This window comes from Rhamphochromis longiceps, linkage group LG22 (genome assembly GCF_057381845.1).
Source record: "Rhamphochromis longiceps isolate RC_006_pf linkage group LG22, R_longiceps_female_GT1.1, whole genome shotgun sequence".
In the NCBI taxonomy this organism is placed as follows: Eukaryota; Metazoa; Chordata; class Actinopteri; order Cichliformes; family Cichlidae; genus Rhamphochromis; species Rhamphochromis longiceps.
The window spans coordinates 10,967,948-10,986,693 of record NC_140577.1 but is presented as its reverse complement, the minus strand read 5'-3'; the positions used below and the strand labels follow the sequence as shown (position 1 = coordinate 10,986,693).

At 39.0% G+C, this 18,746-nt stretch overlaps 1 protein-coding gene across 1 annotated transcript; it reads right to left on the bottom strand.

Annotated features, from left to right (window-relative positions):
• Window positions 1–3,155: 3,155 nt before the first annotated feature.
• abrab (actin binding Rho activating protein b) lies at window positions 3,156–6,185 on the bottom strand. The gene is made up of 2 exons (XM_085395934.1): window positions 5,284–6,185; window positions 3,156–4,823 (listed from the first exon to the last, which is right to left on the bottom strand). The coding sequence occupies exons 1-2, from the start codon at window positions 6,036–6,038 to the stop codon at window positions 4,340–4,342; spliced, it is 1,239 nt and encodes a 412-aa protein (XP_085252060.1). The 5' UTR covers window positions 6,039–6,185; the 3' UTR covers window positions 3,156–4,339.
• Between the last annotated feature and the right edge of the window lie 12,561 nt (window positions 6,186–18,746).

Below are 18,746 nucleotides of genomic sequence, written 5' to 3'. Positions count from 1 at the left end.
AAAAATAGTAATTATAACTTATTTTCATGTAGATACTTTATCATTTTAGATACTAATGAAAATACCCCTAAAGAATTTTGTGCAAAGTGCAATTCCTGTCCAAAAACTGAACAGATGATGCTACGGTCCTCAGTGTGCAGTGTTGTTGTAGTTTGGATCAAAAACAGCCATAGTGGAACTGAATGCTGATAAATAAATGAGACACAGACAAAGACAATGTAAGATAATTGCTGGTGGTTAATATGCTGCATTCTCATGACCAATAGATCAATAGACCTATCTCTTTTGTGCTAATTTTGAATGAAAGCAGTGTTAATATCACAAGGTGTAATTTTATTTTTTTATATTTACCCTATGATGTGGCCACTGTAGGTTTCCCAGACCCTTACAGCTGTGATCCTATCTTCTCCAGTGATAGCAAATTAGGTGCCACTTCCTGACCCGACAGAAGGGGAGAAAGAGTACTGAGGCTGGACTGCAAGGAGGAGAAAACAGACGTCATGAGGCAGCTGAATTTGTTTGACAGCGATGAAGCAGATCATACTTTGTGAACACAGTGCACAGTTTACTATTATTGCTTGTCACTTAATTGTAAATCCCTAAAATGCTTTAAAAACACATAATTGAATGCTGAAATATCAGATACACCTCATTGCCACTTACAGGAAGCTGAAGCAGAAGCCACAAGAAGCGCAACGATAACAACGACAACAACGACAACAACGACAAGCATTCTGTGAACATGAACACAAAGAACTATTTAATTATTTAAGAATTATTTAAAATTGGTGTTGATTGTAATTATAGTAAAAATGGTCTCACCTGTCTGCTTGGTTGTTTAGGTCAAAAAGATGAAGACGCGAATACTGAAACGTGCGTCTAAGTTTAGGCAAAACTGTGCAGCTACACTCTCCAGTTTACAGCAAGACGCAGCCTGGTTCATTTATACTCCCTTTAGTGCTTCAACATACAAATGATGGGCGGTATTTTCTGTTAAAGCATATTTGCATGCATATAATGTGTTCACATTGAACACCTGCAGACTTCACAGTTGATTTCACTTTTTGACTAAAATTACCGTAAGTACAGATATATAAGCAGGAAACAGATACATTTTAGTCTCCCATTATCAAACCATCCCTAGGTGCTGCTCGGCAGTGATATTGCATGCTACATTCAAAATTATATGCAGATTTGTCCTAATTAGTTAAATGGACTGATTCTTATATAGCTGCGTAGCAAAGTTTGAAACTTTACAAAATCACATGAAATCTTTTAAGAAAACGTCCTTGAAAGCAGTCCTTGAGTGGGATTTAAGTCTGTATGTGAGCTTCAAGAAGGCTGTGTGAGTACACTATCCAGTTTACAGTAAGAAACTGGCTACCATGTGTACATTTATAGTGCCTCACATTTGAATTAGGAGATAAAAGTTTTCACTGGTCTGTTGCACAAGTATATGCAGTAGCTGGCGTTCAAATTTATAAAGTATGTCAGCTAGGCATGTTTCTCATTGTTAGCATGTTAGTAATCTGAACATGACTGAAAATCCTGCAGAACCAGATTATTAGTTGTTCTTGATTTTACTAACCACCACTTTACTTAACCACCACTCGGCCTTGTTTGGCAGTGATATTGTCTGAAACCTCCAAAACCTTGTGCAGACTTTTCCTGTTCACTTGGGGTTCAGCCACTCTGCAATGAACTAATGGATATCTGGTTAAGAACGCTTCCTTGAAAACAGTTACTATTTAGAATTTTAAAGAATATCATTTTAGTTAAAGAGCTTTACATAATGGGAGTTTATGTTATCAGCTCTTACATGGTGTCTCATGGTGATCCTGTGTTCTTGACAGACATGTCAGGGTGTTCATATCAGTTCCAGTCAGAATACAATGTTCTATTTGATAGAAAGGAAAGCCAATCTGCACATTTTTTTTTAATCATACAAGGAAGAGGAAGACATGGAGCCCGAGCAAAGACTAAAATAAAACCTGAAAGAGGACTATATCACCTTAGCAGCCGTCGATCACTATTGCACATTTTATTTGTTCATTTTTTCTGCTACTTTGTCCTCCATCATTGTTTCTTGTGGTTTTTGGTTCATTTGCTATTTATGAACATATTTAAATGCAACTTTTACAACAGAATAGAAAGGTGTAATGGACTTTTTCTGATGAGAGTAGCAAAAGGGCATGTCTGCCTTCTCAAACCTAGATTAGAGAATGTTGACATTAAAAAAATGTAACTACGGCGTTACAGTCGGAACCAACCATAACACTAATAAGCAACTGTGTAGTAAAAATACTTTGTTTGGACACTTTTGTGATAAAACTGATCAAAAAGATCTACAAAAAATTAGACCTGGCTGATGTTTCAGTTCATTATTTAACCACATGCAGCTTAACCCATTTCACACTCACCACTCACCACTCACCACGATATTAGTCTCGTTTATAGCAGGCAACTAAGAGGTGCTACTACACTCAAAAAAAAAAAAAATTAATTGGATGAACGTAATTTTATCTTGCCACTTATATTCCATCTAAACAAATCATGTTATATTAATCCATCTTGGTTGTGTTGTGTCAACACGATATATGTGTGTAGGTTTAACATAATATTAACATTAACATTCAATTAATTTGATTTGATGTTTCTATGGCGAACGTAATTAAATCATGTAGCATCTACATGAAATTCAGCAACTTAATTTGTTCTTGTTGAGATGACATGATACAATCCAGTAAGAGTGGCTGGATCCAGGCAACTAACCACTCTTACTAGATTGTATGATGTCATCTCAACAAGAGATGGTTTACCTGGTAACATTACCTTCCTAAGCGAGAGGGAGGGTGATGGGGCTTCTTATGTGTGTGTCTTTTGTGTGCATCACCTGTGTGATGGAGGGAGACTGCAAAAGGAAAGTGCACAGTCTGTCTCTGAGAGAGTCGCTTGTAATCCTCAGACCCTGCTCAGTCTGTAAATTGCTTGCTGATGAAGCTGAATGTTCACTGCAGCCCAAAACGACCCTCAGGCAATCAGACAATGTCCAGGTGCTCCCGGAGGCCAGTCCAGCCCTCAGCTTAGTAAGTGATTAACTGGTAAACATATCCAAGCATTTATTTTTATCATTTCTTTTTTATTTTTAATCCCAAGACAAAAAGCATCACAAAACACAGAATACAGCAAGTCATCATAGGCTACTGTATGATTAGGAATCCAGCTTATAACTATAATTTCGTTCATTTCAGCACTTTAATTTTGACTTATTCACACTTTACTGCTGTGCACTCCTGTAAAGCCACTGACAGTTGAAGCGATTAACACTGATTATCCTGTTCTAATGTGATCTTGTACCAGCACATCCTCTAATAGTAAGCAAAAGCACCTCGAGCAACACACTAAAAGAGGACAAAGTGCTCACCAGGCCTCAGTACTTCCCAGATTGTAGAATGATCCCAAGCAACAGCCTGATCAAAGTAGACCCTTTGCTGCAACCCACAGGAGGTTTTCTGCCATGTCTTAGTGCAAAAAACCCACAGGGCAGCCACAGCTGTCTTGTGGAAATGACTTAAAGACTATTAGCCGTCACTGAGGACCTACACAGTATTGGCCAGGTGGTTTTCATGAAGTGGATTTCTCCAATTTAATGAGTTTTCCCATTTTCCCTTGCAGTCTTGGTCAACCTTCGATACCATTTCAAAGAGCTGTGGTCTAAAAGGCCACGGTGTTTTAAAGTACTGTGGCGTTCCACTGCATTGTGTCTGGTGTAGCGCAATGAAAGCTGAGCTGCATGTATTCAGGCAGCGAAACCCAACCCATGTTTGAATTAGTGTACAGAATACTGCAAAGCTGCTGATTATTTGGTACGTTAGCACATGCTCAAGTATCTCATTAACATAAACCATGAAGTGAAAAAGAGACACTCGTGATAATCTGCAAGCTACTCTGAATGGATTTTAAGGAACCAAAACCCCAACACTTTATCTCTTCAGCGCTTGTGATTTAAAGCTTTTAAGTCTCTGCAGATTTCGCAAAACACTGAGCAAGACAGCTACAGCTCAAACACTGACAGAAAGAGTCGTCAAGTATCTACCAAAATAGCAGCAAAAGTATTCTTTGGATAATCCGTAGAGAGACACATCCGCCGAGCTCAGCTTGTATCCTTTTGATATTGTTCTGCAAGTGTCCACCGAGTAGTCCTGGGTCAAACTGCATCTTAAATCCTCCTCTTAGTGCTGTCTGACAATGACGGGGGTTATTTCAGGTTCAAATTCCAGTGTGCAAGCAAAGAAGCTGTAAGAGGATTTCAAGAACAACTTTGACCCAGGTGTTAATATCACACCAGAAGAGTAATAATAACTCCATCATCCTGGCCTTGCCACAGCATCTCGCCCTCAAACTCCACTTTCCCATGTTTCCTGGCTCTCATCAGAATCCCCACCACCTTGTCAGAGATCCGAACGTATCTGTCAAACAGTTCTCCAAATGTGACCCGGGTCTTTCCATCTGGGTCCGGATCAGCCATAGTTCTGATCACATAGCACATGTCGTCTATTTCACGGTGGATATGTTTCTCCGCACGTTTGGCCCTTTCTGCCGTCTTACTACCCTCCTTTGGACGTCCGTAACCCTCTTGACCTTTCTGGAGGCGGAGGGACATGGAATAGTCATAATCAAAGTATTCACTGAAGGGGTTGAGTTTCTGATTAACTGTGTGCTCAGAGGCCCAATTCTGCCAGCGGCTCTTGAGATTTCCCACGCTGCTGTATTTCTTGGACAACGTGTTGATCTTGTTGGCATCCTCAGCTTCTTTTTTGTAGCTGTGAAGCATGTCAAGTGACACAACAAGTCAATACAAAATGAACAAGACACTCAGTACTGGTTTTTATTGTTATATTGGTTATCATTTCTGCTTCTCTCTTGGCCAGATCTGATTTGAAAAAAAAGAAAGCTGTAATCTTAATGAGAAAGTTACCTGTATAACTAAACAGGGTTTCAGTAATCAACAGAAAGAACTTGTGGTTTTACTTGCTTTTAAATGTAATTGTTGGAGACAAAAATGATAAATGTGTGCAAGTTTTTGTGTGGTCTAATGAAAACATCCAGTCTGTCAGCTCAATTCTCTATTTCTTAAATATTGAAAAGAAGTAAAGAGTGTTTGAGTTTTTAGAATTTGTTGGATGAAAGTTGATTTGGTGAACATTTTATACTCCCTCTTAACATTTTCTTTTTTGAAAACTTAATTCTGAATACAAAATGAAGCCCAGTGACACTACTTACATTGGAACTGAGGATCTTTTTATTCCCACTGCTGTCTCAGAGTCTTCTTCACAGTTGTTTTCCTCTGCTTCTTCTGAAAAGCTTGTTCTGTGTGTTTTATCTACTTCCAGTCCCTCTACATCTGCCTCGAGGGGCCCACTGTCCTCTTTACGCCCACAGGTGAATCCCTCTCTTGGATCTCCTCCTTCTTTAACAAGCTTCTGCTCATTCTCCACCTGCTTCCAGCTTTTGGTCAGCGATGACACCATGTTGGAGCACTTCCTCCGACGGGTGGGCGAGCTTTTCTTCTTTAGCAGTCTGTCAATCTCCTCATCTGATGGGAGATGCTCCCTCTTGATTTTTTCTGTCAGGAGCCCAATACCTGCACTCTTCTCCTGAGCGCTGCTGGTCACTGTCTTCACCACTTGCTTTGTCTTGATAAAAGACGCCGCTGGTGGCTCATCCGATGTCTTAACCTCACCAGTCTTTGATGTCGTTGTTTGTGTAGCTGTGAGACCTTTAGAAGCTTCTGTTTGCTGCGTTTGAATGGATGGAGGCTTCTTTGAAACCCACTTATTTTTGGGTTCCTCTGGTCCACCCAGTGAAGACGGAGCCCAGCCGCTTGGCTCGCTGGCCTGCTTGTTCTCATTCTCTGTCACCCATTGCTGCCAGCTGCTTGCCAGGTTGCACACCATGCTAATAGTGCGGAGCTTCTTGATGTTCTTGTTGCTGAATGGTTTCCTTTGGGAAACTTGGCCATTGTGTTTGTCTGACATAATTGTCTCTATTAGTCTGTAAATACAGGCACAATTAATCCTCACAAGTAAGCTGTAAGATTTGCTAAAATGAACTCATATCCTCTGCCTGACTCGCTGTACCTTTGTTGCCTCTGTTTCCCTGCTCCCACACACAGCTCCAAACTGGGGAGCGTAAACCCTAATGGTGGAAAGTATTCGAGTCATCCCAGGCTACCAACGTGATCGTCTTTCTCTGACACTGGTCACCCCCATGCACTCATGTTTCATCACAGATTAAAGCGCTTGTAACTAGAGGTGGACAGGGCAGTAAAACAAGTGCAAAACAGAATGACAAAAAACTTACCATTTTATATGCATTCAACATGTTCAGCTTCATAGATATTAATGATGATGATGTATACTGGGAGATATCTGCAACAATTACACAATATTCTACTTCGCTTTGCTAGCTTTTGCTAACCTTTTGGTTAAAGTACTTGTGACTCTTGATAAAAAGTATAAACCTGTTTTACAAAGTCTTACAAAGAATATGTTGAACTCATAAGCAGTTAAACCCACTTTTAATGGTATCATCTTTACTGCCACAAGCTGACATTTTTGGTGTAACACAAGGTTATGGTGGCTAATGTTAGCCAGTGTTATGAAACTTTAGAGTTGCTGAGCCCATTTGCTGATTTCCTTGCTACTATAAAGCTTTCCGTTTTACCCTTTAACTGTCTGAATATATTTTGTGGTCAAGGGGCTGCAGTATTCACTGCATATAGTGGGGCTTTAAGGGAACGTTTCAGATTAACTCTCTGAAGACAACAGTGATGCATGAAGTAAGAAGGAAAGAAATGCAACAGTACATTAGTATAATGACTGAAACTAGCACCACTGAAGGAACAATGGGCTGGGAGGTCAGTTCCTTCGTCATAATTATGCAAATTCACATGACCATGAAAACAGAAATATTCAATTTAAAGTACAAATTCAGCACCTTAACTGTGTACTCGACTAGCTTTTAACGGTAGCTAGTTAAGAAACTGGTTATAAAGAAAAAGAACAAGTATAACAAAAGGAAACTCTGGGGAGTTTCAACCAGGAAAGAATATGATACCCGCAGAAGACTGGGATGTCTTGCTTACGCATGCAGTGGTTTAGTCTTCCAATGCAGAGGTAAGGAAATCTCATCTCACTCAGTGGAGAGTGGCATGTATTCTGACGTTAGCAATATCATCAAAACATACTGCAAGCCTTAGGGGGTGTTTAGTCCTGTTTTAAGAGCTGTTTTATTTGAAGATGGTTTTATGTGTGTTGATTTTACATATGCATGTCTGATGAGGAAGGGGCCTGTTTATAAATAGGACTTGGAACATACACACGCACACAGGCATTAAGTTGCATCTGTTGGCAGTCTGTCATGGAGGGTGGAAGTGACTCAGAGAGCATCAGCAGAGGACATGTTCTCAAACCAACTCAGCATGTTAATATATACAGTTTCAAACTGTGCAGAGAGGAAGGCTAGTGCTCCTCCACAAGGACAAACGGGCTCACTATGCTTTCAAGTCTGGGGATAAAATAAAATCTGTGCTTGCAAATGCTTTGAAAATCCAAACAAAATATTAATTTTAATCCAAAGTAACAAAAAAACTGCATTATTTTTAATGCTTTTAATGAACAGACTGTATTTCATTGACAAAACATGCAGCACTTCCTTATCTAGAAACTGCCAAAGAGTTTGTTTTCAAACAATAAATGTTGTGTTTAGGTACAAAAAATCACCCTGAGACAATTTACCTCACAGGGCTTCTTTGTTTTTATATGACACACAGCCACAACTCGAGATTTAAAAAAGAACTGACCTCAGATAAAAGCTATGAATGTCTGGCTGAAACTAAATTTGGGTTTAAATTTAGGAGAAATATGAGGCGAAAATAAGAAACAGGGCACTTCTGCCCAGTAAAGAATGTGATACTTGCACAAGATGAGAATGCCCTGCTTACTCAGTAAGTGGTTTGGTCTTGCAGGCAGACAGGAAATTCAAGCTCTCCATGCCAGCACGCATCAGCTGATGTCTGCATGTTCTGTACCCTGCATTGTGTCAGTGCTGCTTTCCCTGCCTCTGTTTGGCTTCATGTATTTACATACAAAGGTGAACAGTTCCCAGAACATAGCCATTCTGCAAAATATAAAGTACTGCAGTACTATTCAACATGGTCTTGCCTTTTTTGACTGATACTTTTATTTTATTTTATTTTATTTTATTATACATATAACTGCATTCTATTTTGTGTTAATTGTATTTTCTTGTAGGGAGTCCAATATGCTAAAACATTAAAGTTGGTCACAATCAAGGCAATGCTCAATTTGTTTTTTAAGAGTTTAAAGTTTAATTTTGGAGAAGGAGTTTTTAGTTTGGTTGTCTACCACTGGAGGTCACTATGACTTCATTGTTGGAGCAGTACACGAAGCATCAGGCTACAAATAGTTTACCTATGTGTTTAGTATTTTCACACAGAGCAAAGGGGCCTTTCTACTATTAAGGAGACAGGAAGTTCCACTGCATATTGAATTTAATCCCTATAATTTGCATTATAAATAAAATATCCAAATATCCAAATAAAACTCCAATTCCAAAAAAGTTGAGATGCTCTGTAAAACGCAAATAAACGATTTGTAAATCTCTTGAATCCACATTTTATTCACAATAAAACATTTTACTTCTATGACAAATATTAGCTCATTTTGAATTTGACGATAATAGCGCTTCTCGAAAAGTTGGGCAACAAAAGACAAAAAAAAAGTAACTGTTTTTTTAAATTAATTAGGTTAACTGGCAACAACTCAGCAACATGACTGGGTATCAAAGGGTATCACAGACAGGCAGAGTCAGAGTAAACATGGGCAGAGCTTCACCAATCTGCAGAAAACTGTTTGCAAATTCTGGAACAATTTCAGAATAATGGTCCTCGACATAAATGTGTGAAGACGCTGAGAATATCATTATCTGCAGTTCGAAATATCGTCAAAAGTTTCAGAGAACCAAGGAAAATCAGTGTGATCTTCGGGGGCCCTCAGGTAGCCCTGCATTAAAAACATAGAAATCCCTGCATGGGCTCAGGACCACGTCTAGAAATCACTGTGAATGCAGTTTGCTATGTCATCCACAAATGCAGTTTGCAATTACAGTTGCTCCGAGACAGTAACAGTAACAGACTAAACTATTTAAATAGTACAATATGTTACAGAGTTTACAGATTTAAGAAATAGCGCTAATATATACAAATCGCTCAATTATACACATTAAAAATATTACAGAGGTGATTATAAATATCAAGAATATTGACAAATGCTCCAGAAATGCTGCCATCTTCTCTGGACTGAGGTGAGGTGGAAAATTGCTCTGTGGTCAAATTAATTAAAAAAAAATTCTCTTTGGAAAACATGGATATCACATCCTCTGGACTAATTGGGAAATTATCCTTGACCCGTGGTGGCGTGTTCGCAGACAGCCTCTGTTGGGGGCAGTGCCAAAATATATGGTACATCCAGTCTGTGGGATACGCATGACTGTGATGTTGTTGGCCAGTCAGCCAGAAATGGAGCAGATCAAAGTGATAACAAAGGAACCGAGTGTTATCCTCTCACTGTACTTACTTTTTTACCACTTGGATCGACTACAACTTTACATGTGCACCATGAACACGTCACAGAGTTGAAAAAAAAAAAAGGGCTAAGACAGGAAATTAAATAAAACAAAAAACATCCTGGATACATGGGGGTAATTATTTTAGGGTCTTTACCATATAATACATTTTTTTTGCATTGAGCCGAATGTCGTTGTCATGTGTTGGTGCTCCATAAATAAAAATGAAGGGAAAATGTCTCCGTGAACAAATCCTGACCAAAGTTACACTTCAGTCATAACCATACTTTGTAAATGGAATGATGCTTATATAGCACTTTTCTACTCGTGGGCTCAAAGTGCTTTATATAACACACACACACTTTTTTCTATTTTTTTTCTACCTAAGTGCTTTCTATTTAATATTCACACTCCAAAGAGCAACTCAGGTCCAAGGATCTTGCCCAAGTAAACTTTGGCATACAGACTGCAGCAGCAGGGGCTCAAACCGCCAAACCTTTGATTTGCAGATGATCTGCTGTTTCTCCAGAGCTACATCCAGATTGCTGGATGTAGCTCTGGATCAACATCCCAACATTTATATGTTGGGATGTTGATTTGATCATTGCAGCAACACTTCAAGTCTGATGAAGAGGATAAAGACAAGCACAGACAGAGCACAGAGCACAGACCAGTCTGCATTCTGAGCAAGACATCCCAGTCTTCTGCATGTACAGCATCACATCTATTACTGAGCAAGTATCTCTGTGCTATCTCTGGAAGCAACAGGCTGCAGCAAGCAAAAATGAACTCATTTGACAGTAATAACCATTAACCTGCCCATCAGATGTAATCAGAGGTTACAGCTGGGTAGAATGATCCAGAACGACTCAGTGTTCTGGGACCCTCTGTAAATGAACAATTACATCTGATAGGCAGGTTAATGCATTTTGACATTTCTTTGGGCAAGATACTCAACCCCAAATTGCCCCAATGTATCCACAAGAGTGTGTGTGCGTCGCATGTGTGGATTCGAGTGAATAAAACATGTAGTAGAAAGAGCTTGAGTAGAAAGGCATTGTATAAAGACCAGTCTGCTTACCATACACCTCAAGAGTGGTAGATATCAGTTTGATGATGATGCTGATTAGATTCACTCATCGAATTCTACCCCTTTATCACGTCCAGAGGTTGGAAAATCAGCCATGCAGCTCATGAAACATCTACTTATATGTTGCTGTTATTATTCAGATAGCTAAATCCACAAAGAGCAGTGAAGTTATTATGTATCTTATTTCTCAACGCTGCACAACTAAACCTGATCTTTCACTGTATAATGAAAAATTAATGACACAGAATCCATGAAGCTAAAAGTGACAAAGATGCTTCAGGTGAGGAGAAAGAACGTTCCTCTAGACTCAATGAGTGCAGAGGAAGTCTGAAAGGAGAGACACTGCACCTGTGCTTCTTGGTGCTTATGAACATGTGCAGTGTTACTGCTGTTTTGTTTACCCTGCACTGCTTGTACTGAATTTGTTTCATTTGGCTGCAGATATTAATGCGCCTCAGTTGTACAGGAATGCATTTGTTAGGGGCTCTCAAGCTGTTACTCTGACCTTTGCCTGTGTTCCTAGATTTGTGTTGTGCTCGCTGTTATCCTTTTGATCATACTTAGAGTGTTGCTAAAATGATCAAATCAACTTCCCAACATGCAGATGAAACAGATGTGATTGAAAAAGTAACTTTGGTTAGGGTTTGTTTGCAGGGCCAGTGTGAAATGACAAGATGGAACAGCTGTAACTGGGATGTTTCTTTTTTCCTGTCTGTAGACCTTCACTGATTTGTTGCCTCTTCATTTTCAGGCCAATAAACAATATCTATAACTGTCTAACTGCTCTTGACAAATAATTGGAATTACCTACACAAAACTGCAGTTTTAACGCAGCTGTATTGAGCTCTTGAAATGCTGCATTGCTGACCCTGACAAAGAAGTCAGCCGTACAAATCTGTCTTGGCACAGGAAAAGTAAACCACTATAAAATCCACTAATACTTCCTTCCGAAGAGGATAGATGTTATTGTTTGACTGTGTGATTTGTCTTTTATAAATAAAGATGGGAAAGACAGTAAATTAGCGCTAGCTCAAAGCAGTGAGGCAAAGAAGAGACCTCGTCCCCTGCGGAGGGATGGACGGGATGACAGAGTGCACTGTTGGAACCAGACAAGTTGATTAGCTGAAGGCCGAGGGAGAGTTTAAAGGTCCCTGGTTTGGATTTATGCGCTGGGTTTGATGACAGTGTTTACACAGCGAAGAGCCTGGAAGAAGACGAGGAAGAAAAATAACAGACAAAACAGGAGCATAGTGGCAGTGTTTACATTTATATGATGTATTAGTAGTGCTGTTTAATGTTACAGATTTTTTTTATGTGTAACTGATAACTGCTAAGGCTTTATAAAGGATTAAATGGTCTCCTTGAGGGGCTTTGAGGCTCTCCTTATGCACACACAGCACTGACTTCTGACAAATCTAGACGAATGACGCTAACGCTCACAGTTACAATGCTAACATGATAACATTTATAACTTTGAATATTTATAATGTGTTATCGAGCTTAGATTTTCGACTTTGTGCCGTAAAACAAAGTCTGCACAGTGTTTTGGAAGTTCTCAGATGCTTGTGGGTGGCATTTCTCAGTTATAGTTCAGTTACACAACAGTGAACCTCTAGGAAAAACACTGGCTGCCCAGTGATTGCACTGAATGTCTTTGCTGTTGGAGAACAATCACAAGCAGTTGGTGCTGCAACCAAATGGTTGCCCACAGTTTGTGCGTGCAACACCTTCAACCTCTGGGCGATCACACAGGTTGCCTAGTGAAAGGCAACCTATTTTCCTCTGACTGCAGTCACTCTCAGAAAGATTGGCAAAGGTTTGCAAAATGATTTATGGCTGATCGCTGTGTTATCAACAGATTGCACGAAATTGCCAAATTGATCTTACTCAGTCACAAACTAATAGCAGATTTCTTGGAGATTAACTTTGTTTTAGCTATTTTATTGACATGTTGATGCTTTGAAGACAGCAGTTGACTGCAAGTAGTCACAGATGCTGTTGCCATTTTCAAAGAACCCAAGTTACAAGTGTATTACACACAGTCGCAGTTATTTTGGTGACCACAGTGTGCAGCTTCTCTTTTGTCTTGTGTTTGCAGAGTTGGGCATTTATAGTATAAAACCAGCAAAGATTTATATGCATAATCTACATGTTCCCTGCAGAAAAATGATGATTTTCCGTTGCTATAAAAAAATCAGACCACTTTATATAATGCACTTCACAAAAACAAAGATTTATTTTACCCAGATAAAGAACTTTCTCTCATTAAATATCATAATGAATAAGAAAAATGATAAAAGACAGGTACTTTAGTGGTAATTGGCATTGCTGCACCATTGTGTCATTGCTTCACAGCAAGATGGAGCTGGGTTCAAATCCACCAGTGGTTTATTTTTTTCCCTCTGGGTGCCCTGGCCTTCTCTACTGAGATTGAAAGTAGTTTTCTGAAAAGTATATCCCTGTGTTTTAAAAATGACACCTTTTAATATCTTAATCTAATTTTTTATTAAAGTATTTACACTAATTAATGTAACTTGTATTATTCTCAACTATCTGTTTTGGCATTTTATTCTTTTACATTCCCGTTTTGTCTCTTGCACGTACGCCACTTTGATGCACATGCTGGCTTTTGTCACAGCTGCTAACAGCAATTCTGTGTTAAATTTGTGGCTCGCAAACAAGGAACATATCAAAGTGTTCTGACATAAAGACGCAGACTTGCCAAGTGCAGATTGTGATAAAAGGTTTATTGAAGATTAGGACAAATCAGGCTGCTTTTCAAAGTATTCTTGATCATTTGCACGCCTGCGCCTCTGCATTTTAGACGCATTGAATATGTTAGTAAAACACATGCTGTTTGTTTTGTGTCATGCTCTCGTTACCAGATATCTTACAAAAACATGTTGCTTTTGGCTGGCATAGCGTCACTCAGCTCTCACACTTCATTACTTCTAACCGCAGCAGCCTCTGGAGCAATAATTGACCACACACTTCTCACTTGTTACATCATCTTTTATGGAAAGTGAGTTCCAAATTAAAACGACTAAAATACGGCCCTCATATTCTTTAGCCACTACTTCCTGACATGCAAACCAACTACCCGTGCTTTTTTGCAGATTTTCCAGCGTAATTAAGCAAAAAGTATATACTATGTTCCCATAACTTCAGGATGTTTAACAATCATCTAAATCCATTTGGATAATTTGTCCTTTGCGTAAATTGGTGAACAAATCAACATTTACAGCTGAAAGCTTTCAAGCCCTTCAGTAACCACGCAAGTACAAAGCCTTGGTGTTATTATCAGTTTGAATGGTCCCTTCCGTTGCCTGCAGCCTTTCTTTGCTTCACACCCTCTGTGTACAATAACTGTCATTCTTACTCCCACAGACCATCAATCACGTCAGGCTCTTTTTGAGTTTTTCTGCATGAGAGAGTCCCGCACCTCAACATACGTTTACTTTTCTATTCGTCTCCATTTATTTTGTTAAACTGCAGGACTTTTCGCTCAAGACCAGCATATACAATTCAAACTGCTTTATAATCGACAATCTGAAAAAGTAAATCATGACGATACCAGATAAAAATTGGTCTTTTGTGGTCTTGAGACATCAGAGAATTGTTAATGTACATTTGGACAAACTCCGACATGTAACATTTTAACTGAAAAAAAAACTGAATAAAGTATCATTCCGTTTGATAAGCTACAGAGTACCAGAGTGAGAAAGGGAATGATTTGAGTTACATACCTCAAATATGAGGAATATCAGACCTCATTCAATCTGATGAATTCGAGAGGTGACTACACCAAGGCTGTTTCAATATCATGCTTTGTGCTGTTGCATCTTTTTAAATGGCTTGCTTTACTGGCAGTTGATTCTGTCTATTGTTGCTAGTCTTGGAGCTTCCTCCTCATGACTGAAGGTGTATGAGATCCATTTAAACCTCAGAAAAAAGTTGTCATAGGAATAAAAAGATAAAATAACATGTGGCTAAACACTAAATACACTTCTACCCTAAAAATGATGGAAGGAGCCTTTTCTTGGTCGCAAATCTAACACATGGATTTTAGTTTTAGCCTGCATCCAAAAATACTGGGTTTGTAATTTGAAACTTTAGTTTGGTTGTCACAACACTTTTTATGGAATGTAAATCAAACACTGCATTATTCCTGCTGAGATAAGCGCTTGATAAAGGTGGGTGTTTTTCTCTAAACCTTTCAGCGAGGTTTTTGAGTTCACAATGCTTTGTCTGCCAGATGAAGATGTACTCAAATTTAATCTACACACGTGGCTTAACAACCTGATGTGGCTTTGCTTGCATCACGAGCTTCCAAACCAGACCCTAAATGGATATTTACGCCTCGGGTCTAATATGTGCAACAAGGCTGGTTATGTACTGAATCTAAACTCTAAAATATGACTGTGTGAGAATCATCGACAGTATATAAACAATCTGTTTTTAGAGCATCGTCTGTCATGTGTAGGCACAAGCCAAGAAGTGTAGCCGCTGCTGCTGTATTAACCTGCTGCTCAGCTTATAGCTTGCATTCTGTTTTCCTGCAAATGCATATTTGTCTTACTTAAATGTTTCAGATCAAACACATTTTTATATTCGACGAAGATAACCCGAGTTGATATTAAATGCAGATCTTAAAAATGATGATTTCATTAGTTAAGGGAAAAAAGCTATCCAAACCTACCTGGCCATTTTTTTCTTTTTTTGCACCACATTCGACGGCAAGAACTGCAATCAAGTGTTTGCAATAACTAAAAGTACTTTGTCTCACTCGTCTTTGCAGAAATAATCTTCAATTATTTTTTCAATAGTGAAGTATTACAGTTGTTATAGTAACAATACTAGTATATGCAACACCTCCAGTTGCATGTTTTTGGCATCTTGATGCAAATATTTACTTTGCAGAGTTACAACCAGCGATGGGAAGTTATTTTAAAATAGGCGTAAGAGCAACTCTGTGCCACTGAGTCTTTGTGTTTTACTTGCATCTATCTGAAAGAGCGAGTGTAAACACAAAAAATGATTTTATTTTATATGCTGGATGCAAAAAAATAGGTTTAAATGTTAAACCAATTTCTTCCAGCCAAAGACTGTAGCATATTAAATTTTTGCTTGATGCCATGTGCATAAAGTTAAAAGATTAAAATTAGTAAAACAAGTTTTAAAAAGAGACTATTTCATATGATCCAATTTTATATGATAGGTTATGCAGAAAAAATAGAACTGGGATGAAAGGTCCATTGCTTTAATACGTATTCAGGTTGTGTTTTACCTTTTTAAAAAGTAACTAACTAATAAAGCAACTAATTACTTTTGAAAATAAGTAATCACTAAAATAACGGGATTACTTTCATGGATAAGTAATCAGTAATTAGTAATTGCTGATTTCAAGTAACTTGACCAACACTGGTTACAACCGTAGATGACCACTATGAGCAAGATAAATAGTAAATGCTAAATAAGTGATGTTTGGAGGCCTTTTGTATTATTTTTTCACATGTAGAACAAAAGGACATTGAATAGAATGTATTTTTATTGTCATTACAATACATGTATTATACAATGCTATATATATAAAATTAAAAATGATCATGCAACAGTGCAACATATAAACAAGATATGCCCACTAATGATGTTGTTGCTTTTTCCTACATCACTTCAAGGTATTTCAGGTTCCCCACAAATGAACCAGACGTTTGTTTGTGGAAATGTAGGAATTTTTTTCCTTTTCAGGGGCAGCAACTGCAACACAAAGGCCCACTGACCACTGGTTCCAAGATAAACACATTCAACGCACCAAATGCCACTGATGAACAAACAGATGGCTTTAGAGCTGCAACACTACACATGCACACACAGATTCTCAAAGAGTCACGAATGTACTTCTGGTAGCTGTCATGGCTTTATTATAGTCACTGCCTTTTTAGAAGAGCAACTAGGGTTAAGACTCCACTGAGTACTTACAGTTCTATATGCTTTATAGCAGGCTGATTTGTGGTCTCCACTAAATGCAAATCTACAAAGACGTATGCTTTTTTCTGCTCTTAGTCCAAGGGCAGACTCAACATACATTCATGTGACAAACTTTGTTAAATTTTGGATTCAACCAAGTCTCATTACGGCCTCTTCAGTCTGGAGACGAGTGTGTTTTGTTGCTTGTTCCACAGACAGCTACATTTTGCACAAAAACAATTCCAGTGATAAACATCTGCTTTTGATACAACAAATTTATTTCGCTGACACCATTCATTTAGTTTACAGTTGCAATAATGGACATAGCTACAAAAATACAACTGCTTCTTCTTCAGCACATTCTTCAATAATAATAATATAACAATAATAATAATAATAAAACAAAGAATTACCTGATTTTTGTTTCTGAGAAAAATGAGATCCACATATCAGGACGTTTGTTTTAAATTTCGATAGAAGGGTAGCAGGCCCTTGTAGAGCAAAATTTAGTATTTTGGTCTAGACAACTGTTATGTTCCCCTAAAAAGGTCCAGGGATGAGGTTGAAAAAAGGAGACAGGGAGGCAAAATGGTTAAATTAAAGAGTTTTATTACTGCTTCTATTAATAACCAAACTCAAAGAGACAGACAAGCCCCTATCACCATTTAAAGAAACAAAACTCAAGCGTTGGTCAGTGAACTGAAAAGCAAGTAAAAAAGGATTAGTTACCAAACACACTCCTCTCCACCGAGTAGGAGCCAACAGTCACAAAACACAGCTCACTAGCTGCAACCACTAACATGGCTCTCTGGCACTAGAGCTCACCTTTCTCTGGCCTTAAATACTTCTAATTGCTGATGAGAGTCAGCTGTACAGAAAAAAGGTGACACGTAAGACAGGAGAGACAGCAGGACACACCCACCCAAGGGCAAACTCAGGAGGTGGCCCCGCTAGGGCTGTGACAACAACTCAAAATGTGATGTCCACACATGTGGATGCCAGGTCCTAGGAGGTTAAAGGTCACACTTTTTTGCTAATACCTGGCATTCAGCCTATTCATCCTTTGTTTCCTCTTTAGCCTGGGCCACTATTAAATGCTTTACTTTACTGCTTGTCAACACTTTAGGAATTATGATACTAATATTTTGTACTTTTTAAATCGTGTCCATTTCAAAGCCTTACTGTGTGGTTCCAGGTGCATCATGACAGGCCTGAGTGTTTTCCGCCACCTCTGGAGCTGGCTTTGCTACCCATGCTGCAACAGTTGGCTGTCATGTTGGAAAGATGGCATGCTGCTGCAATTGGTAGTGATATTCTAGCCACAGATGTAAATGTGAGTGTGAGCGGTTGTGTGTGTCTCGGTGTTAGCCCTTTGATCGACTGTCGACCCTGCCTTTCGCCCTATGTTAGCTCAGATATGCTCCAGCCCATCCACTTACAATAATCTTTCTTAAGAAATATGAAAATGAAATCCGATATAATTGAATTAACAGATGGCAGCTACACTTATGTTTTCAGATTCACTTTTCTTCTCTCTGAATCCTCATTACTTGTATTTGTTTTAGTTGAGCAGGTGGTCTCTTCAGGGGGTTTCAAAGGCCTGCGGTATGACTGTTCATACTGCAGGCACTGTATTGTGTTATATCTGATTTGGTTGTGCTCCAGTGCCGTCTGTCCTCACCTCCTTCTGGGAGTCCTCGTTGACCCTTAGCTTTTTCTGACTTAACAGGAAAGGATCCATTTTCAGCGCGGTAATCTGTCTGTCAGTGTAAGAAGCTGGTGGCGTGTGTGTACGTGCGTATATGGAGATTACAAGAGGAACACCACTTTGCTCAACATCCCTAAGCCATCACTGGAGACAAAACTTCCCAGTCTTTAGTACCTCCTGTCTTCACACCAACAAAGGACAACGCTTAGGACCACAAAGGTGTTTGCCAGGTTTTTGTGGACCCTCTTCACACTCCACTGCCTCTAAAGAACACATTCCAGTGAGGGTGTTGGGTCAGCGAAGGCGCTGAAGGACAGTCTGTGGTCCACAGGC